At 41.3% G+C, this 23,259-nt stretch overlaps 1 protein-coding gene across 7 annotated transcripts in view; it reads right to left on the reverse strand.

Moving 5' to 3' along the window:
• Positions 1-23,259, reverse strand: part of LOC311057925 (RNA-binding protein Musashi homolog 2-like) — a 266,036-nt gene that overhangs the window by 51,637 nt on the left and 191,140 nt on the right. For all 7 annotated transcript variants that reach the window (XM_084075126.1, XM_084075124.1, XM_084075125.1 and 4 more), the window contains 2 exons: positions 21,096-21,178; positions 3,656-3,770 (listed from right to left, as the gene is read on the reverse strand). In XM_084075126.1, coding sequence (XP_083931252.1) covers positions 3,656-3,770; positions 21,096-21,178 — 198 coding nt within the window. The remainder of the gene's footprint in view (positions 1-3,655; positions 3,771-21,095; positions 21,179-23,259) is intronic.

Consider the following 23,259-nt stretch of genomic DNA (forward strand, 5'->3'; position numbering starts at 1 on the left):
GGAGTCAGAAATCATACAGTAACATTAGTGTGTGTGCACATACAGTATACACTTTACAATCCTTAGTGTTAATTTAACACCTCTGTTGAATGGTTAGCTGTTTCCCTGTCACGTCTATAAGGCAGCAAAGCCAGCAACCATTTAGTCTGCAACACTGTAATGCAATGACTGCCTTTCAAGAAAATATTTAGGGTAAAATGTACCTTACCCAAGAACGCAAAAAAAGGGGTTTTCAAAGAAGTACCGCTTAACTCCCAAAAGGTGTGGACTGCAGACTTGCAAAGAAAATAATTCCAAGGCACTCCGTTTTTGGTGAAAAAATAGGATGTATTTTGTGAAAAAATAGGATGTATTTTGAGCAAGGCAACTAATTATGACCAACGCGTATCGACCTATTGCGGCTGTCAGCTAAGGCTTACCGAGGTAAACAAAACACTAATACTGTATATGGTCCGTAAAAAAATATTTTAATTATTATTTCACATCATATTAATTATGTTTGGGGAGAAGCAATAGTTTTATTCCACACATTTTTTTAAAGCTCTGTGGATGCATTGTTTTCTTTATTATTTGTTTTCATAAAAATGTTAAATGTTACCTAACCCTATATAACTTTTAAATGAACACTGAAGATTATATTGTGCACATTTTTACTTTCTATCCGTGAGTGAGAGGATGGAGGAAAATGGGATTAGACAATAACAAAAACAAACAGAGAAGAGAAGAGGAAAAGACAGATGAGATGAGCATAGACGGGAGGAGAAGAACCATTTCAGTAAATAAAGGCTGCCAGTGTATCTGGCCCGTTGCCTCTTAACCCTCGCATTTGCCTCATTAATATGCATGCTAATGTACCTATTTTATGGCTCAACAGTTCTGATTCACTTTAAAATCAATTATCCATCTGCTACACCCATACCTCGCCCAGGCTCAAATGCGTATTAATTTCAGCAAACATACATGGGGCACAATACAATAAAGATAAATGCCTCGATTAGAGGCAGTAAACAAAGGAGCTAGGGATGGCTTTAATGAGATTGGGCATAAAAAGAAGCATGCGCGTTAAATGATGAGCCTGGGGTGCCTTTCTTTTTTTTTTCTTCAAAAGCAAATTATATAAAGGAATGTTTTGCTGTGCTTTTTTTCAAATTTCATTAAGATAAGAGCATTTAACAAGTTGGTGTTATTATTCTCACATGAGCACTTCACTGCCTTCTCCCAGTGGAGGGAGAGAAGGTTGTCCTCTGTGCTGCTGGGATGTTAGTTCATAGTATATTCACAGAAGTTGACTGTGTTAGTTTAATGAGATGGGATTAGGAAAAACACAAAGGGAGCACACATAGTGAGCAACAAGTCTCATCTACCACTTCTTTTTACCATTAACAGTCATGCTGTCGCTCACAATATATAGTGTAAGGTGAACGGATGCCCGGGGCTGGTAAAAAACCCAGAAAGAAACAACAAACCTACGAGCAAGTGAAAACTGTATAGACCTGCCCGGCCGGGCAAGTATACCAATTGAGTCTAATGTTGTATTTTGTTTTCGTTCTCGATTTCTCCCATCATCAGTTGCAAGCTGCCGCTGTCTCTGCCTTTTCTGAACCTCTATGCCTGAGCAGGGCTTCAGACTGCCACCAAAAGTGTGCCAGTTTACATTTCACCTGATCGCATTTGTGCAAGTGCATGACGATCATTAGGCTTGTCTCTCCCTGCTGCACTGTACAGTCAGTACATTGATGAAACACGCTTAATAGTCATTTTCTTCAAAGCGACTGACGTAACGTCATGTAATGTCTCAAGGAACGACTCGTTACTAAAATCAAATCACTGGTGCACACAAAACTAACATATTGATTGTCTAATAAAGTTTTTGAATTCAGCCAATTGGCGTGCGCACGTTCACAGCATTTCATTTGATCAGGTTGTGTGCGAGGATACAGTCCACGCACACACACACACAGCCCCCCCCCCTCCCCCAAAAAAAAGAAAAGAAAAGAAAAAACAGATCTACAAACTGACATGCAAGTTGATGTGATGTGATGCGTTGTTTGCTTGTAGATCTGCGAGGTCTCAGATGATGTCATTCGCAGGCAACACAGAGTTTCATGCTTAAAGGGACAGTACTGCACCAGTGCTATTGGTGGGAATTCTGGAGCCCTTCTGAACATGTTTGATCTGAAAGGACTATTGATTGATTTCATCAGTTTCTGCCATATTGCTTTTACCAGTCCATGCTTCAAATAAGTTCGGCTAATTGTTGGAACTTGGAGCCAATTCTCAACTACAATTAAATATAATGATTGATTTATAGATAATATTACAACATGATGTTACTGTTGTGTTTTATACACAATCAACAGCTAATGGATATGAAAAAGTATAATAATAATATAATGAGAGAAATCTACATGCTGCACTGCCAGCAACGGTACCACCAAGTAGAAATTTAGATGGGCAAGTATGTTAAGATCATTAAATACATACTATAGTACATACTATAAGTTTATATACATAAACAAGCACAAACAATTTTGTTCCACTTGATAGATAGATTGATAATGAAGATAGATGGATGGAGAGGACGTGTGCAAAAGAAAAATGAACACAGGAGAAAAAATCATACAGTTGGATCATAAAACAAAGAGAGCCAGAGGCATGGGCTGGGCGGTAATGAGGATGGGGTGGGGGTGGTTTGCCAGCAGCTGAGGTCCCCATAGATGAGATCTCTCCCTGACATGCATGTCCCTGTCATTACCCGTTGAGGTGAGGGGAGGGGGAGGGCCACAGTGATGAATCCTTAATATGACATTACACCAATTTTCCTCTTCATTTAGCCTGCTAATGTCCTGGTCTGCTCCTTTATGCCCAGGGGCAGCCCATACCAGACTGGACCAGAAATAGACCACTGTGGCCACTGATGGCACACCTTGACGCAGCCTAATTAGGGGAAGCAGCCACCTAATGGGCCTGTCTAGACCAGAGTTTGAATTAGTTTTGTTGTGCAATACGCATGTGTTTGTTATGCTGCATATACTTATTCTACGGTATGAAATCCCAGCATGATCATGCTGGTGCAAAACCACCATTGTTGAGCATGAGACATGTACAGCAGTTGTAGTACTGTATGCATGTATGCATACATGCATGGATACAAACAGGCAATGGTAATAGAAGCACCAGGAAATGGCACGATTTGTACAGCAAAATAAAGCGCATCCAAACACTTCTCTGGCAGAAAAAATATCCTAGAGCACAGTCTTTGAGGAGGTTCCAGGGTGTCCTCAGCCAAATGAGCAGACCAATTTAGCTATACTTCAATTCACTTAAAATTAGATTACAAAAACATTAATGAAGGACTATTCTAACAGTATGTTAAAACATTATGAATCACCATTATGAATCAGTTTCTCTTGTGATTCATATTGAGATCCATTTAAAATTTCAATCAAATTTAAACCAAAACATGTTTTCATCTCAGGGTTCTTAGGACAGGATTTGAAATGGTTGTCCCATGAACCAATGAAAGTGAATTTGGCGATCCGTGACATGCAAAAGTTGATCAGTTGTGGGTATACTCACACCTCGTTATTTGAAGGGCTAATGACATTGGTATGTACATTGCTGATTGGAGGGGCTGTGTTTGTGTTGTACTCACTCAGCATGCCCATCCCTAGCATGAAGGCATCCATGGTGTAGGGGAGCCCTCGTGCACGTCCTCGTGTGCCCGGTGGGAACATCACCTCCTTGGGCTGGGCCTTCTTACATTCTACCTACGTAGACACACACACACACACACACACACACACACACACACACACACACACACACACACACACACACACACACACACACAATGGACAGACAGGCACACAAACAAAATCAGACAAAAAAGAAAAAGAGAAAAGAATTAGACTCATACTGACAGATCTGACAGGAATGTTTTCGCTCTTTCTTTGAGGTGGTATTGCGTTTGATTTTCATACAACAGCTAGGCACCTCGAATCTGAGAGGAAAGCCACAGAGTAAAAGTTAAAATCATGTTCCTTTTGCAAACCCTCCCCCCAGGGGGGTTATGGCTCCAGTGAGCACGTGCCAAATACCTGGAGGAAATACATAAATTCTCTCAAAGAGAAACCATGTCGGTAACCCTTCGCAGGAGAAGGGTTCCTAAGCATGTACGACCTCCTCCATGTGGCAGTATGTTCAGTACCTTCCTCCAGCTCAACCCAAACAACTATTTCTCTCCATTACACAATTTATCCAGGAAAACACATGAACTTTTTTCTTCACTTCCAAAGTGGTAGTGTGTTTTAAAGTCAAAAGAGAAAACTCCTCTTTTCCATACATGCGTTCCTTTTTTGGCGCTCACTCACTTCATCACAGGCTCACTCACAACAACACACATTTACCCCATGGCTGGAGACAGACAGTGTTCCCCTCCTTCCACGAAACGCATAAGGAACAAGGGATGAGACGCGGAGCAGAGGAGGCTGGGTGAATAGTCCCATTAACCACATATCTATCCTATCCTTACAGATTATACGGAAACAGGAGTCGGGCTGACAGGCATTGAGTCTATCGGCTGTTGTTTGGTAGGCCGAGTCTGTTCACCATGCTGAACAATCTATCTGCTCCGCTGCATTGTTTGGCCATAAGCCTGTCCATCTGTTTGTCTGTTTGCCTCCTGGCTCCTGCCGGCTTCTGCATACTGCCTCCACTTAGGCAGGGTTTTTTCGCAGATACTGCCTTTTCACATGTCACCCCGGCCTGCTACACAAGACAGGCTGCAGCACCGGCACCGTGTTCCCCTCAGCCCAAGCAAAGCCCAGCATCCATACAAATAGACCACTCTGCAATTCTGACAGACCAGGGGTGTACATTGCTGTATTCACACACGTACGCACGTTCACATGCACACACACACGCACACACACACACACACACACACACACACACACACACACACACACACACACACACACACACACACACACACACACACACACACACACACACACACACACACACACACACACACACACACACACACACACACACACACACACACACTCTTCATGGCAGAAACAAGTTGCTGAGTTGAAACTAAAAAGTAAGAGTTCATATCTATGAGGTTTGCTGTGTTAGAATAATATTTTAACTGGTGGTGTATGAAAAGTGGCCGTCTTGCTGGCTCAGTGGATTAAAGCAGTCCCACTGAAGCGCTCAGTTCCCTCTTTGCTACAGTAGTGCCACTTTGTAGCTTGTCACTGCCTCTTTACCACCCCTAACATCACTGTGTCATTACACAGCAGCTATCAACGAAAGGGGTGGTGTGGAGTGGGGGCCAGGGGCTGGGACAAGAACATCTCTCCAACGCACCACTGAGGCCCTCGCAGGTCTGCCCAGCCGGGGCACAAAATATGATATAATTCCAGTGGTGGAAAAAGCACTCAATTGTTTTACTTAAGTAAAAGTATCAATACTGCAATGTAGAAATAGTACAATGTAGAAAAAGTATAAGTCCAGAATTCAAAATTTACTTTAAAAAAAAGTAAAAGTACAAAAGTATTGGTATCAAAATGTACTTAAAAGTACCAAAAGTAGAAAGTACTCATTATGCAGAATGTCCCATTTCACAAGTTTTCAAATTAATAAAAATCCTTTGAAAATAGCAAATCTACAAGCTCACAATGTGTCACCATGCGACGCATTGTGAGCTTGTAGATCCGCTATTTTCAAATGGGCGAAATGTATATAGGGCTAAAGAGGTTAATGTATGTTTTGTAATAATAATAAAAATCTACAAAGCAACTAACGTTTTCAAATAATTAGCAGTAGTGGAGTAAAAGTACAATATTTGTCTCTGAGATGTAAAATTGGAAATACTCCAGTTAAGTAAAAGAACCTAAAAATTGTGTACAATTATGTACAGTACTTGAGAGTACATTCTGCGAAGACCCCAGACGCAACAGAAGCTCTCCCTGTCCTCAGTTCCCTCCACAAGAGGCTGTTGCCACTTCCAGCGAATTGGCCCATCAAGCATCATGCTGGGACACAGTCCCAGGGGTGAGTCACACACCTACATCATGCTCACAGTTCTGGCTCTTTGATAATATTCCAGGACAGGGCTCCTTGTCATGGGTTTAAAACCAGGAGACAAGGGGCTTGGGGCTGGGTTTGGGTGTCAGCGTGTGGGAGTTCACTTGCTGCTTCAGGCACATGGAGTATGCACTGTGTGTGTGTGTGTGTGTGTGTGTGTGTGTGTGAGAGTGAGAGTGAGAGTGAGAGAGTGAGAGAGAGAGAGAGAGAGAGAGAGAGAGAGAGAGAGAGAGAGAGAGAGAGAGAGAGAGAGAGAGAGAGAGAGAGAGAGAGAGAGAGAGAGAGAGAGAGAGAGAGAGAGAGAGAGAGAGACACACACACACACACACACACACGGGCAAGATGGAAAACTCCCTCACACTGAAATACACATGGAACTCAATAGTGTCGCTGTCGGGCAGTAAGTAACCTTGTATCTCCATATTTCAAGTTATGTTTTTCACAAATGAATGCCCAACTTTGTTGTACAATAGCAGGACTCTGTTGTACGACGAAGTAGCTCACAATGCGTTCAAGTGGTTAATTCTGTCTGTGGGTATTTTTTAATATTGAACCAATGAAAAGTATTAGCAAGAGCCTGAGACTAAATAATACAACAATATAATGGATCCATTGGAACACAGATTTCAATTTCCTGAAAAGTCACGGTTTCGGACATACACAAGGTTTCTACCCGACAGCGACGGTACGGTAGGTATTTTGCTAATCCTCTAATTGAATGTATTAGCAAATACTTGAAAAATAATATGGCAGCATAATTACACTACTGGCAGATTGTCAACATTGCTTTGCACATTCTGCCTTTCTGCAAACTATAGAAAATAAGAATATTTGCACATCTCATGTTTATACTGCAGGTGCAAAAGGAGAAGTCTGCGTCAACTGAGCAAAAAAAAACAAATACCCCACTTTTTACTGCTGAGCCTTAGGCTAAGTCCTACCGTACACTTTCTTTAGAAATGAGAGCACACACACACACACACACACACACACACACACACACACACACACACACACACACACACACACACACACACACACACACACACACACACACACACACACACACACACACACACACACACACACACACACACACACACACACGCTATTTTCCCTATATTTGAAATTGGGTTTAAGTGGTTAATCCATCATTTCCCTTTCTAAGCTCTAAGAATGTGGAATCAAAAGTACAATATTTGCCTTTGAAATTTGCATTTTCAAATGTAGTGGGGTGAGTATCAAAAATACAAATACTCGAGTAAAAATGTACTTAAAGGACGACTTCACCCATTTTCAACCTATGTTCACATAATTGGTCCTCACCAATGCTCATGTTAAAATGGTATTAAAAAAATCTACTCGGTCTCATAATAGGGCTGTGGACACTTCAGTAACCCGCCTACCACTGACATCATCATAGGCAGGATCTTCATTTTTTATTGTCTCCGCCGGGCCGAAGGCATGGCGGAGAGTATGTTTTCGTTGGATTTTCGATGTGTCCCCCCCCCCTAGTTGTCTCCGCCGGGCCGAAGGCATGGCGGAGAGTATGTTTTCGTTGGATTTTCGATGTGTCCCCCCCCCCAGCCAAGCTAACATTGGTCAAGCTTCACGTGACACGTGACAATATGTTGAAAGGGTGTGCTTTGATTGGCTAGCAGAAAGCCAAAGCTAAGAAACAGAGACAAAGAGCCAAAGCTAAGAAACAGAGACAAAGACCACCAATAAGAAGAGATGCTACAGAACAGCTAAAGAACAAGAAGACGTTCAAGCTGATGAAGCTGGTGCCGCATTCTTAAAGAAGATGTCAGAAAGTGGACCCAATTATGTCTGTTTCTCCTGTGAACGTTAAAACCTGCAAAGTACACAGCAACAATAGATACTGTACATGTCATCGCTCCATTAAAATGGGGAAACTCCCTCCACAGGCTTGGGCTAACAACTTATTACTGGACGCCATACCCCGAGAACTGCAGGATTTGCACCCGTTAGAGGAAAGGTTGGTAAGTCAACGTATTGCCTTCATGAAACTTGTTGGCTTGCCAAGAGGCAGACAAAACTAGCAAAAGGGACATGACGTACACACTATCATCAAAATTCCAATATTTGCTGGCGGAGACTTGTGCTCCGAGGAGCATATTTTCTAGTTTTGATTATTATTATCGTGAGAACAATGGCTTCCATTATAGCATGCTAACTTCCCAGGAATAGAAAGCCTGTAGTTTCTATTAGCTTGCATTTCCAATCGGTGATGTCACTGGTAGGCGGGCGGTCCAAAGCCCTCCTCTGAGACACAGACAGAGTAGCAAAAATGGTACCATATTATAATGAGCATTGGTGAGGACCAGTTATATGAAGATAGGTTGAAAATTGGTGAAGTCGTCCTTTAAGTACTAGTACTCAAATAAATGTACTTTGTTACAGTCCACCGCATAATGTCATTGACCTTTTTTTTTCAATTGAATCGTATCGGTTCTGGCACTGTTTAGGCACCGGCACCTTTTTAAAAGAACCGATTTAGCACAGTTATCAGATAAAACAAATAAGATGTGCAACCCTACTGCTGACAACCCAAGCTGCCGATTGGTGTGAAAATGGATGCTGTGTGAATTATGGTCAGTGGAACTTGTGGAAGCACTGTTGCTAGACTCCTGAAGATTAGGCAATAATAAGGTTGACCTCCGATGCAATAGAAATACAGTACATGTAACTGAAGAGTGTGTATCAGAATTTGATAAACACTTTTGCTGTACAGGTCTACAGGATACTGTTACCCCAAACCATTCATGGAGATAAAATACACAGTTCTTACTGTGTTCATAAAACCACCTGGCACACACAGTGGAGAAACGCTGTGGCTCTGACCTCGTAAACAAAACTCCCATTCACTTTAGCCTTGTGGTTGTTATGGGAGCTGGTTGAGTGCTTGTGGTGTGGTGTGTGTATGAATGGAACCAATCAATGAAGAATTTTAGCCCATTAAGACCTGAGGCCGATTCTACGAATGTCCTCTAAATCAGTAGTTCTCACACAAGATTTTTCAAAAATGTTTCAAAAATAGCAGATGTACAAGCTCGCAGCTTGTGTATCTGCTATTTTTGAATAGCCAACAACGATGATTTAAAATGACACAGATGTTTTCCCAGTTTTAATGGGTTAAAGCACTGTTTCTCAACCAGTGGTCTTACTGGTCTACGGACCACTAGTGATCCATGGTATAATTACAGGTGGTCTGTGGGATGTATATAAAAAAATATATGTTTTAGAAAACATAATGTATCTTTGTTAAATCATTAAAAAATATGTTTAAATAATATTTCCATCGAATTCAAGAAATCTTTTGAACTACACTAAAGAAATCTTGAAGTAAAGATCTTGATATACTTTACTTTCTTGCATAGTTGTACATCGAAACTAGCTGATCTACAAACTCAGAACGCTGTGAGCTGCTGTATGTGTGTGTGTGTGTGTGTGTGTGTGTGTGTGTGTGTGTGTGTGTGTGTGTGTGTGTGTGTGTGTGTGTGTGTGTGTGTGTGGGGGGGGGGGGGGGGGTGCGTGCGTCTTTGAGTGAATGTTGAAGATAGGAAAGATTGCGATGCATTTACTCCACCTCTGTCTCCCAGCTGTACAGTCAAAACACACAGAGGAAAAGGTGTTGGTATTGCCAGAGCTCTGAAAGACTGCCAAGCATCCCAGAGTGGGATGAATCATTTACGCCATTTGTCTGCTGTGTTTTTACACTGTCGGTCATTTTAAGAAAGAACAGAGCGGCTAGTACAGTAAATCAGTCAACGACTCTACGCAAAAAGAACATTCTGAACTGTAAAGCTATATCAATTTGAGGAATTAGAGGGTCTTTTATGGGGTCAAATGGAATTACATGGTGGCTATAAATTAATATCTGATATATGTGTATGTTCAGGAAATATATGCCACCCCTTTGGCTAAGGTTCATGACTAATTTGTTTGAGGGCGAAAAGTATTTAACTTGCACTGAAGCAAAACGAGGATTTAATAATTTATACACATTGCAGTACATGGTCCAGGTGTGTACACTCTCCGTATATTAACAATGTGGATTTTACAATGTACGGTAGGTTTTGTTGCCTCAGTAATATTGGTCCTGTGTTATGTCCAACATGTCAAAATGTATGGATTAGATCTATTTCTGTTGTGTCGTTGAGTATAACGTTGAAGTTGAAATGTGTGCTGTACACTTTTTGATGTTTTGGTTTCACTATGATGTCACAATTGTGGTAATTATTATAAATGTTTAAACCCACAGTTTTGTGTGACCAGTTTGTTATAGCAAATGTGAAAAAAAGGAATTCTATAGATTTTGTAGTAGATGTGGTGGCAATACCTCATCTAAACAGCAAGTTGCATACTGTATATTATTTGTAGATAGCTTTTAAACAAGTTCTTGATATGGTTGAAACGGGAAATCATTTCAGTTCTGCCGTGACAATTAAGGCTGCAGCATACTCCAAACGAACTGGAACTTTTTTTCAGCCTCGGCAGGTCAGTAAGAACAAAATGATACAAAGAGACAAACAACTTTGGCAGTGCATTGCCAACATTCGATTTGGCAATTCTTACACCTTCAAGATTTTCTAACTAGCCTTGAGCACGTCAGAGGTTGATCATCACAATCGACATGTCGACCTTCAAAGCCGTCACAGTCGATTACAAACACATTTGTGTATTGGGAGAGGAGGTGACGAATGCACTGACAGATATGTACAAATATATGGTCATGTGTATGCTTTTTTGTCAGATGTCACAAAAAACTAAATCAATCAACAATTGAACAGAATGTATAAATGTGAATATTAATTGATGAGAAAGTCAATATTGTCCATTGAAGAGAAGATATCTGTAATAGCATTTTATTTCATGTTCCTGTGTTTTAAATTGTTTAAAAACGTAACCTAAAAATGGTCTTTATTAAACTTTATAAAAACGTTTCCTAATATTTTAGCATTTTTTAAATTCATATTTAGACTACTAGCCTTTGTGTGGGTGTATATGCAGATAGATTGAGCCTGTCAGAAATCGCAAAAGTAAATATGAAGTCTTACTTATGATGTTTTTTTTGGAACATATTGTACTGGTAGATCTCGGCTTACACATTGGAATAAAAAGTGCTCATGGGCTTGAAAAGGTTGGTTACCACTGTGTAAACAGTGGTAACACATCAGCGAATATCTGTGGTAATATCACCTTTCCAGCAGTGTATACAGTGCTCCACTGTATACCCCAATATATACGAGGATACGAGGATATACCCTGTATATCCTTGCAAACTTTATTTGGTTAGGGAAGCCCTGTCCAAGCCGAAAAAAAGTTTGGCTTTGTTTGTACTGTATTATGCTGCAGGCTTTACTGTCCCATCTCTTGCTGTGGTTGTGAATGCACTGGCTGTGATTAGAGTGGTGCTTGATCCTCACACTTAAACCTTTAACCCCATTTTAGAGTAAAGTGCAATGGAAATGTTGATTTGTTTTTAACGCCCTTAGAGAGGAATGTGCAATGGGAAAGCAAAGTTCTTTAAAAATTCATTTTGTTTATTTTATTGTTTTCTATTATTTTATTGATTGGACTTGCAGTGGTATTATATATTATATTATATATATTATATATTATATATATATAATTATTATTATGATGTTTAATTTAAAACGTTAGAACAAAATTATAAACTGTTGATTGCAAGTTCATAATAAAAAACCTATACATTTTATGTTACTGTACTAAAAACGAACTGAACCGAGATTCTAAACGGGTAATTGGCACACTATACATAATTCCTTCCTCAACTCACATCATTTGGAACCTTTGATCTTATTAGAAAAAATCAAAGGGAAGAGGATTTGAATATGCAAACTACTGATGAAATATGTCAAAATGCCATAGATGGAATACATTCACCACCAATCTGTTTAATAATTCATCGACTACACGATTCAAGTTCAACTTTATTGTCATGTCAAGTGTATTAAAAATACGATGACATCCACAGACATTCGATAAAGGGGGGTTGCATGCATGTACTGTATCTAGCAACCTTACGTCATGATCACAGTTGCGGATAGTAACATTTGAATCACTTCCAACTGTTGAACCAATGCTGTACTGTAGTTCAGAATCAGATGGGCTTGTGCAGCCTAACCGAGTCAGCTATCAAGCTTAGGTAGATACATGGAGTTTAGTCCAACCGGCTACATGTACACTGATTCTGTACAGCACATGCAAAGTTGTCAAGAGAGAGATTTTGGGGAGAGAACTGGTTTTACCTCTCACACCAAAGGGTAGGATCTGCTCATTAACGTAGTCATGCCTTGTAATGAGGTGGTATTTGCTTTGGGACTATGTTTATTAGTTCAATTCCACTGTAATTCTATATAGGGAGATTAATTTAACCAATTAAACATCACCATTGAATTCAGCATGAAATAAGCAATTCATACAGTATGAGACATTACATATTAATATTCAGAAAGTCAGTTCGGGCTGCTAAACCACAATGTTCTGACATCCTGTCAGAACACTCTCAATGGTACAGCCTGGCCTGCTAATGTAGTTATTTTATGGCACTCTACAGTATTTATTTGACTGCTTGTTGGTTGACTACAGTTCATGCGGCTTTCTCCATTCTTGCACTTTGTAAGTACAGCATGCTAAATTCCTATATTATAAACATTTACAGGACCAAAAAAGTATAGCATGTCAGCTGTTTGTGTCTCTGTGGTATTTTAAAAGTAGCGGTGCATTTTCCACGCTTCTTTATGTCAAATATCACTTTTCAGCTAGCAGTATAATAAGAAAGCTAAACATATTTTGCCTACAAAATCCCTAAAACCATTCACTAAGTGTCCCTCTCTATTATTGGACCCACTCCTCTGGGAGACATTCTGATAATGTGTCTCTTCTGCAGATGAACCGCTTTCACAAAAACAGATTCTAAAGTAAATCTGTACTTATGAAAAAAGTAAGTCACTGACACCCACTTTCGAAACAGGGAAGTAGTACAGACTTGCCTCCCCCAATCTGGTAATTATATACCCACACAAAAAAAGACTAGTGGGAACATAATGACTTCTCTTCTAGACTCAATCATGCAATAGGAAGCAGGAAGGAACATCTTCTAAATAAGAGGCATGCAAATTGCACTCAGAAACGTTATGTGCGATAGTAAGAACAGAGCAACCCATCCAGTCTGTTATGACCTGTGTAACGACTGTATTAGCCTCGTACTTAAACCTTCTAGGAGAGTGAGAATTTACATTTCTCAGTTCACTGATGTGCTGGTCTTGTGTGCTGATATGTAATGTGGATCCTATCGTCCTATAGTGAGGACATGTGAAAACTACCAGTAAGCACAAACCAGATGGGATGGCACTTCGCTGCAGAATGCTGTGGTAGCCATGCTGGCTAACCCATTAAGATCGGGAACGCATCTGTGTTATGTTAAGGTTTCTTTGGCTATTAAAAAAGAATAGCAGATATACAAGCTCATAGCGCTACGAGCTTTTAGATCTGCTCTTTTTTGAAAATCTGTGCAAATCTTTGAATATATGTATTTTTTTAAAGCGAACATTTATAACTCAAATCTTTGCTTCTGGGGATTCTACAAATGTCTTCTAAATCCTAACAGTTTTTTGAAAAAACTCATGTTGCTATAATATCAGTGGTTCTCAAACTTTTTTCATGTCAAGGACCCCCAAAATGATATTTATTTGGCCGCTGACCCCCATCTCAAAATATGTCGTTCCAGGGACCCCCAGAAGCACAGATCGAAGTTAAAACATATATATAGGGATGTCCGATATTATTGGCCTCCCGATATTATCGGCCGATATTAGCATAAAAATTGATATCGGGAAAATATCGGTATCGGGTTTTTTTTTTTTGCTTTATAAATAAGTTACAGGAGTTCTTACTGTATATGGTGTGTGTGATAGGAAATTTGAGCTTACCCTGATCACAATAATCCCCGCATATATCGGTATCGGTTGATATCGGTATCGGTAATTAAGAGTTGGACAATATCGGTATATCGGTTATCGGTAAAAAAGCCAATATCGGACAACGCTACATATATATATTCAAAGATTTGCTCAAATTTTCCAAGATTTTTCAGAAAATAGCAGATCTACAAGCTCATAGCGTGGCACTCGGTGCCGCGCTATGTGCTTGTATATCTGCTATTTTTTAATAGCCAAAGAAATCTTAAAATGACACAGATGTGTTCCCGGGATTAAGTGTGCCTTGAATTTTGAATAAATCCACAGTGTCACCAGCAAAGCACCCCGACACCATCACACCTCCTCCTCCTCCATGCTTCACGTGGCAAACACACATGTCCCTGTGTCTCACAAAGACACGGTGAGTGGAACCAAAAATCTAACCTTTTGACTCATCAAAATGAGGCTACTCTGAAGAAAATGTACTTTCTATATTTATTTTAATGTACTTTGGAGAATAACATATTCTGGTTTGTTCAACGCTTATTTGTTCACTACATAATTCCATATTAAATGTTCTTTCATAGTTTTGATGTGTTCAGTATTAATCTACAATGTAGAAAATAATTTAAAAATACATAAAGAACAACGTTTGACTGCTAATGCGCATTTTAGCATTGATAAATACTGTTTCTCATGATGTGTTGTTGCATTCCAAAATATCCTTGGGCGCTGGGACCCTGCAGCATTCCTTTTTCAGCTTTATTCTCTGCTATTTTTTATAAATGACATATTAAGGTCAGTACCTTTGCACTAATGCCAATTGCATACAGGTCACTCTTAACAGGCAATGTTTGAGAGGTATCATTGTGAATTCATGTTGGTCGTCTACAGTATAAAGGCAGGGTGGGAGGAGAGCTGAGATTGTGGAAATGATGGATGGACTCCTGTCAGAAAATCTGCCATCAGCCTTGTGGTGCCACCTTCGACTGGTTGCTTGACGCTCATATGTCTGGAAATTAGGCAGCGTGGGAAAGTCCAATCTTCCATTTATCAATTTCCCTAAACATTTTTATCGCATACTAATAAAATGTGTGAGTGTTCTTTCTGCTACAGAGGAAGTAACAGCTTTTTATGCTGTGGTGCCCTGGAGAAAAAAAGGACCAACTAGTGCTGAGCAATTAACAAAAATTCAGATATTTTTTGTCTGATTAATACATAAATGGAGTATGTGTTGAATTATTTAAAATCTACAAAGTTCAGTTATCAGTTGATGTGCTTAAAGTTGTACTTTGCAAAAGACTGCTTGCTGATAAACACATTATGCAGGAATGGTCACGCATGGTGGAAGACTTTCAGCCAATGCATCACATGAGTCAGATAGGAGGAGGCATGATGATGAAGTGATGATGATTATCCATATTCTACAATATGAGTATAATCTATATCATGATGTATGTCGTATCTGTTCAGGAAAATGGGTTGGCCAGGCGATAGGCAGCTATCGCCGGCTATGAACGAACTACGACTGAATGATACATGAGACAGCTCACTCTGACACCGCTCTCAAATGCAAGAAGACCTGTACAGCACATGGACAACGGCTGGCTGACCATGTCCTGTGGGATCCAATGTTACATCACATATCATGCGGGTGGCAGAGCCATTGCCTGCCGCCTGTACCTTTGACAGGTCAGGCCAGGACAAGGCAGGGTAATCTAGGTTCTACTGTATCTGCATCAATCATTTATGACCTATCTTACATAATAGTCATAAGGAGGATGGATGAGGTCTATTTCTGCTTAGTACTTCACTTTTTGAACACAGGTTTTTCTCAGTTGAGTAGGAACGGTATGCATCCTGTTGGGTACAGCCCCCTCGGTTCAGTCCATGTGCAATTCTTTTGCCTTCATCTTACAAGTCCCCCCTCTTTGGGAGGAAAATGGCTTCCCTGTTAATTATGATGACAGGAAAATAGTGGACAAAATGGTCACATACTGCGGTAATGATGTGTTTAGTATCAAAATTGGAGTGCAGCAGGCTGTTTAAATTGTAGCATTTACCCCTCGTTCCGCCATAGTCGATTGGCTTAACTAACGTGCTAGAGTATACATGTATTTGCAGAGGGTAGACAAATACACTACAGTACCACTGTTCAGTGTGTGTGTGTGTGTGTGTGTGTGTGTGTGTGTGTGTGTGTGTGTGTGTGTGTGTGTGTGTGTGTGTGTGTGTGTGCATGCGCACGTGAATGCGTGTGTTTGCAATCGCGCTGAAGCATTTATATTGCACTTAAATGTTAATATATTTGTAACAGATTAATTATTAATGCATTCATCATGGGCCAACATGGTCTGTTACTAGTTTTACAAAGTAAATGACGTAAAGCAATTTCTTAATTGCGTTTTTTTCCTCTGCTGTACTGTATATGTATGGAAACTGCAATACCTAAAGGATCGTGAATTTTGATTGCAACCGATGTCGTCTGTGCAGCTCAAGTAGCCTAAGTAACGCTCTCAGTTTTGACATCTTCCGTGAAGTCCCGTTAACTTCACCCAACCTGGCTCTACCTGGCTCTGGAAGACACCAGCACTTTGCTGAAGCTCTGAAAGGGTAACACGGGGCATTGGCATTGAGCAGTGCAACCAAAGCCCTTCCTAAACCTCTCTCTGGCAGAGCAAAACGCCTCTGGAATGTGTTATGGACAACCTTATGCCTACAGCAAGAGATCAAAGGCACACGCACTCTCAGAGTTAAATCAACAGTGAGGATTTTGCTGTGCAGGTGTCAATGAAGAGCCACCAGCCTCAGACGACGCCAGGGCTCCAGCACAGCTCTGATCTTGTCCGCTGGGGGGTTTCTGTCACTACCGTAGCAATGGGTCACGTGGTGTTCAACGTGTCTCATCTTCTTCGGGCTGTCGTAGCTGAGTGGGTAGAGAGTCTAGTGATCAGAAGGCCACCGGTTTGCCTCCAAGCCTCTACATGTCCCTGGCCTGAGCAAGACATATAACCGATGTCCGATTGCGGTGAAACTTTGCACGCACATTCGCACTACCTTGAGCAACAAATGCTCATGCTTCTGGAAACACTGGAGGCATTTTTTATACTCTTTTGATCTGGGCTTTATGGAGTGAAAACAGTCTGGTACACTCAGGCTACCTATGTGTTGTTATTGTCTGTTTTGTATCTCTATTGTGTCTGAAATAAAGTTTATATATAATTGAGGCAGATTTTTGCTAACACATTTTTTGACACATTATCTCTCACGTGATCAAGATGGATCTGTCCGATTCTTCATATTCCATCAACATTGCTGGCCCACAATAACCTATCTGACCTGGTGGAGACACACCCCTCCATCGCATCATATACCAAGGAATCCATCGGTTCAAGATTTATAGGCCAAATGGTCTAATGGGCTGTTATAACGTCACCATAAGGCAGATTTAAAATACGTTGCACCGCCGATCTGACCAATATGCCTGAGTCATAGTGTCGGGGTCTTTTTCACCCGTTGTACCCGTCTGTCTGTGTGCCTTTTGTGCCAATCTATGGAGATCTTTGCATCTATCTGTCTACCTGTGTCCCTTTTATGCACATAATATATCTCTGTATCTATCAGTCCTCGTCCCTTTTATGCCTATATATTGTCATGCCCATATTTGGGTATATCAGTTGGATCGGCGGTATCCAAACGTCTCGACGGCGGGCACCCGCACTCCGTCGAGTCCTTGCCGATGCGCGCCGAGTTTGAAGTCGGTCGGTCCCATATATGCGCATGACCATAGGCATAACGGTCCAGACAAAAAAAAAATGGCGAACCACTGCTCTATCCAGCCCCTGGCACATGTGGTGCACAGTAAAATCCTCAGTCTTAATTTAAGACTGTACAAATGGACTCTCAGAGTCAAATTAATAAACACTGAGGATTTCAGGTGGTTCTGTTGTTCTCAGGTCATACTGGCAGAATGTGAACTAGGGGTGCAACGGTTCAGTTAGCCCATGGTTCGGTTCAAATCTCGGTTTTTGGGTCACGGTTTCGGTCCAGAAAAAAAATATATTTCCAAAATGTTCTCTTTAGTTGACTTATTACTGTAGTGATAAAAAAATAAATTATATTTGGACATTCCAGTATTTTCTGCCATTCATTATTATCAAGGCATTTATTTTTACCTTTACCAGCCTATCACTGATTTACTTATATGATTATGCTCAAGGCAAAAAAATGCACCTTATGTCACTATGCCTCACACGTGTGCGGGGAAGGTACTGTCACAAAGAAAATCTCTTCAAAGTTTAGTTTGGCGCTATTAAACATCGGATTTTAATCTCTGCATAAGGATTTAAGGAAATGCTTATAACGCTTACAAGAAGTCATCGAGTACTTTCTTGAAAGTGGTCTGACGGAAATAAGAACTGGTGCCATGGTTTTGCACTTTTTTCTGTTTTTCATGTGTCTATGAGGTTAATAGAACTTCATTAAGCCCCCTGGTGGTGTTTTTATGGTGTTTTATGTCTTCTCTGACTATTTTGAGTTTCTTCCTTGAGGCTGAAACCTTGAGGGTCAAATGTGCCAATAGAAAAACAGTGCTTTAGTGACACAGTAAACATATACCCTCCCCCTCATTATCATAACACAACAGGTGTGGGCATGAGGAGGAGGAGGGACTAGGAGAGGTGGGTGGTGCTAAGGTGGTGGAGGAGGTGCTAAGGTGAGAACCAGGTATACTTAATGAACTGGAGGCGTGTCCACAGAAAAACATAATTTTCTGTACACCTTTTTGAAAAAAAATCTTCCTCCTAGTATAACCATAATACCTGATGATTATGTTTAAGGGGGGGGGGGGGGGGGGGAATCACTGAAAATCACGGCACCCCGTCTTTAAATGAGCTCCTGCAAGGAGTGGAGAGGACAACAAGTCTAATCATTTTGCTCATTTATCAATCTGATGGTGTCCCCCGCCAATCTACAGGCTTCCAATGTGTCATGATGCTTGTGGATCAGATGTTTTTGGCGAGCAACACCAGTTGGATTCACTGGCGGATCACAGGGAATCCCGGGATTTTCTTTAATTTTTTTGCAAAACTGAAAACCTGCAGTTCGTAAAGGAGTGAACTGTACAGTTCGGTTTTAACCCGAAAACGGCTGCACCCCTAATGTGAACACAATACACAAAGAGAGAGAGAGTGACTGTGGGCCACGGATGGTTTACTTAATAAGCACTAATTCACTCCAGGCCATGGTATATTGTCATTATATCACAGCTAAGGGCCATTGTTGGAAAGCCCCCCTTAGGTGTTGATGTTGAGGAAGTATTTGGCGAGTGTTCAGAGTTCTGATGGTTTGAGAGAAGACATTGTTAAACAGCCTGCTGGTGCTTGCCTGGATGGGCTACTCTTAAACCTCCTAACAGATGACAGGAGTGCAAAGCGATGGCGGGAGGGGTCAGTCGCCTCATACGGGATACAGAATAAACAAGTTGAATTGGAAGTGATGACACAAAGAAAGCAGACAAATCTGAAACTGAACACTATAACTGAAGCTGATGAATGGGTTCTTTCTCCTGATTGGATTATATTGGCAACCCACCTGGAAATGTATTTTCTGTTTATTAACACATCAACCGCCAAGAACGTAGTCCTACGGTCCGTTAAATCCAACTGTTAAGCGCCGAGACCGTAGTGCTACGGTCCGGGTGCTTTTTCCTTTTTTTCGATTTTTTTTTTTTTCAATTTTCTACGGGGACCATTTTCAGTGTAACACCACCGGAAGTCAACCGGAAGTGCGATCCCGTTTTTTGTTTCCCGTCGGCCTCCATTCTAAGTAGCACACTAAAACCTGCATAGTTTTTCCTCCTCGCATTTCCCATGTTAACATAAACGGTCAGAACTCAAACATGGCGGCTCCGTTTGACACGTGGTATGGACTAATAGACGCAGGGACATGTGCACATTGTTTACAAACAGTCCATCGCGCATTCTAAAGGATTTTAACGGGGCCTATGGCGACTTGAAAAAAACAAAAAACAACAATAAAACCTTGGCACTGTTGAGTACATTATGAGATTAGCCCTTGGCGGTGGATGTGTTAAAGAGCTGGAGAGAGTGAGAGACGGGAGGATCTATGTTACTGAACAACTGTAACATCCCCAAGACGGAGAAACAGGACTTGATTCACCGCTTGTAAAGTTATTGTAAGTTTGTAAGGCAATTCATTCAATAGCATATAGCAATTACGCACATCTAGTAAAATATTATCTATTTACGTAATGCAGGTTTCATTTTTTTGTTTAAAGTGTCAATGATGGCTAGAGGTTAGTAATTTACTAGTAGTAAATTACTAGTAGTAAATGTACTAGTAGTAAATTACCGCTGTATCTCTGCATCTGTCAGTTACCATACTGTGGATGACATGAACGCTTGGAAAAACGTTGCTCATCACCACAGTGCTCCATGATGACCACATATCACCAGCATGTAATACATATAACAATCTCTGGGACTCAGTAGAGGGTGTTAATCCCTGTTTAATGAGCTCCCGCTTTGCCAGTGGCTTTCCAGCCACATCCCTGGACAGTGCCACAGTGTCTGTGTGTGTGTGTGTGTGTGTGTGTGTGTGTGTGTTTGTGGAGCAGGAGCTGGAGCTGGAGAATTGAGCAGAAGAGGGAGAGGCTCCACTCTCCAGTCCCTTAGATTGACAGTCAGAACTCAACCACACAATTTCATGGTTTGTGGGCAGTGCATACCACGGCTTTCCCAACCCAGAGACCTGTGTGTGTGCGTGTGTGCGCGTGCGTGCGTGTGTGTTTGTTTGTGTGTGTAGTTGCTTTCACAGTATGCACCAGCAAACACTAACACACACAGAAAACTGGCATGTGGTCAAGAGTGTGTGCATAGGAACACAAACCCACACACAAACCCACCCAATGCCAACCCAATGCTAACACCGCGGGAAATAGGAAATCAAATATTAATCCTTCAACGCCCTCCAGAAATTGAAAAAAAAGAGGAAAAAAAGAGTGTGACTTACCATTTTATTATTGATTTCATGAAAATGAATTTCACAGACTTTCTCTACAACGTCTTCAGTCTCAAAAGTTATGAAACCAAATCCTATGCAGAGAGACAAAAAGAGGGGGGGAAATAGGCAGAGAGATTGAGTTAGTGGGCAACTTTTTCCATGACAAAAAAGAAAAGAAAAATGCACCATAGTCTGCATAAAATCCGATTTATACTCGTACGATGGTGTCACGTGCCGAAAAGAGCAGTTGTGTACGACTCTGATGAAGATGCTCCTGGATTCGAAACGTCAGTCCTTATATAGCACCTTACAGATAAAAAAGGCATTTATAGTGCTCCAGCGCCTCATTTATTTTGTCTCACAGCATGTCATGTCAGAACATGCTGTGAGCTTGTATATCTGCCATTTTCAGCATGCAACACCAGCGCACAACAAAGTATAAATCAGGGCTTCATTATGAGGAGCACGACACACTGCGATACGTGGGCCTGTTTTTGGAGATTGGCTCGGGCATACAAAAGTGAACAAGTTAACAAGACGTGCATTGTCCTTGCTAAATCAGGAATATGATGAAATCTGCCACATTATTAAGGGCACTGGAGGACCTCTGCCACAAAGACAGGATGGAAAAAAAACAGCACAAAGACCATTTAATGAGATTCATGGAGCCAGAGCTCCAGCATCTGAATTTCATTAAATGTATTTTGTGTTCTTTTCATTGAAGTTTCAACTGTATAACAAGCCCTCGTTTTTATGTTAATGCAGGCCTCAAAAATGAACGTACCATTGACTGAGGGATTTTCATTGGGTATTTTATGAGATAAAAGCTTAACCCTGTCTTTCAGCGCAAAGACAGAGGGACTAGATGGTTTCAGACTGCTGAGCACAAGAGGATTGCAATGCTCCCCGCTGTGTTTTGATGGTGACGCACAAAGCAATCTTGCGACTGTATAGTCCAGGTTGAAAGGGAAACTGATATTCTATTGCTTTGTGCAAAAGAGGGACCCCCCCCCCCCCCCAACACACACACACACACACACACACACACACACACACACACACACACACACACACACACACACACACACACACACACACACACACACACACACACACACACACACACCACACACACACACACACACAGAAAGGGAACACAGGCTGTGGGGGGGGAAGGCAGCGAGGGGTGCTGAAAGGAGATGAGTTTCTTTTCAATATTGAAAACCACAGTCGATGAAATAAAAACGATTCAGGGATGAACTTAAACAGACATGACTATAAACAGCCCCCGTTTGACTGACAGGCACACATGCACATTATCTGGCAGTCATTATAAATGAACGTCGGATGCTGTACTAAGGATAAACTGTATCACCTGCTGAATGTGACGAGGGCACTGATGCACTAATACAAGCAGGGAGACAAAGGTTCAAATGTCACATGTTGATGCACGTTAGACTATAATAGTCCTGGAAGGAAATTCAAATGCTATGCATGCAGTCGAACATAACACATAAACAGCGGTCGGTTCCTCTGTTAGATCACTGACATGACTTTACCAGGACTATAACAAATGGATCAGGGTTAGAGGTTGCCAAGTGAACTGTATGCCCCCAGCGTCCTGTGCATGGACATGTTCGCATATCACTCCTCACACACACACGGACACACACAAGGACACACACAAGGACACGCACGCACGCACACGCACACACACACACACACACACATACACACACACACACACACACACACAGTGGCGTAACGCAGAATCGCGGGGCCTCCCCGCGGGAGTTTCACATGAGGCACGCACATGAACCTGCGCGCGTGCGCTTCGCGCACGCACGTGAAAAAAAAATCGGGTCTAATTTGGGTCTAATTCGGGTCTAATTCGGTTCTATTTGACCAATATAAATCAACTTTTTTCTTTTTTTTTGCTGTAAAAATATTTGTATCAGCGCAGGCGGGGCCCCCCCTGCTGGTGGCCCCCCCGCACCGCATCGCTTGCTACCCCTCCGTTACGCCACTGCACACACACACACACACACACACACACACACACACACACACACACACACACACACAAACAAAGATCAGATAACATTCACTGTATGCATGTCACAGATATTAGGTATGACTAGTCATAATAGCTGGCTGTCATTTTCACACACCC

This window comes from Gymnoscopelus microlampas (genome assembly GCF_963454915.1).
Source record: "Gymnoscopelus microlampas genome assembly, chromosome: 12".
In the NCBI taxonomy this organism is placed as follows: Eukaryota; Metazoa; Chordata; class Actinopteri; order Myctophiformes; family Myctophidae; genus Gymnoscopelus; species Gymnoscopelus microlampas.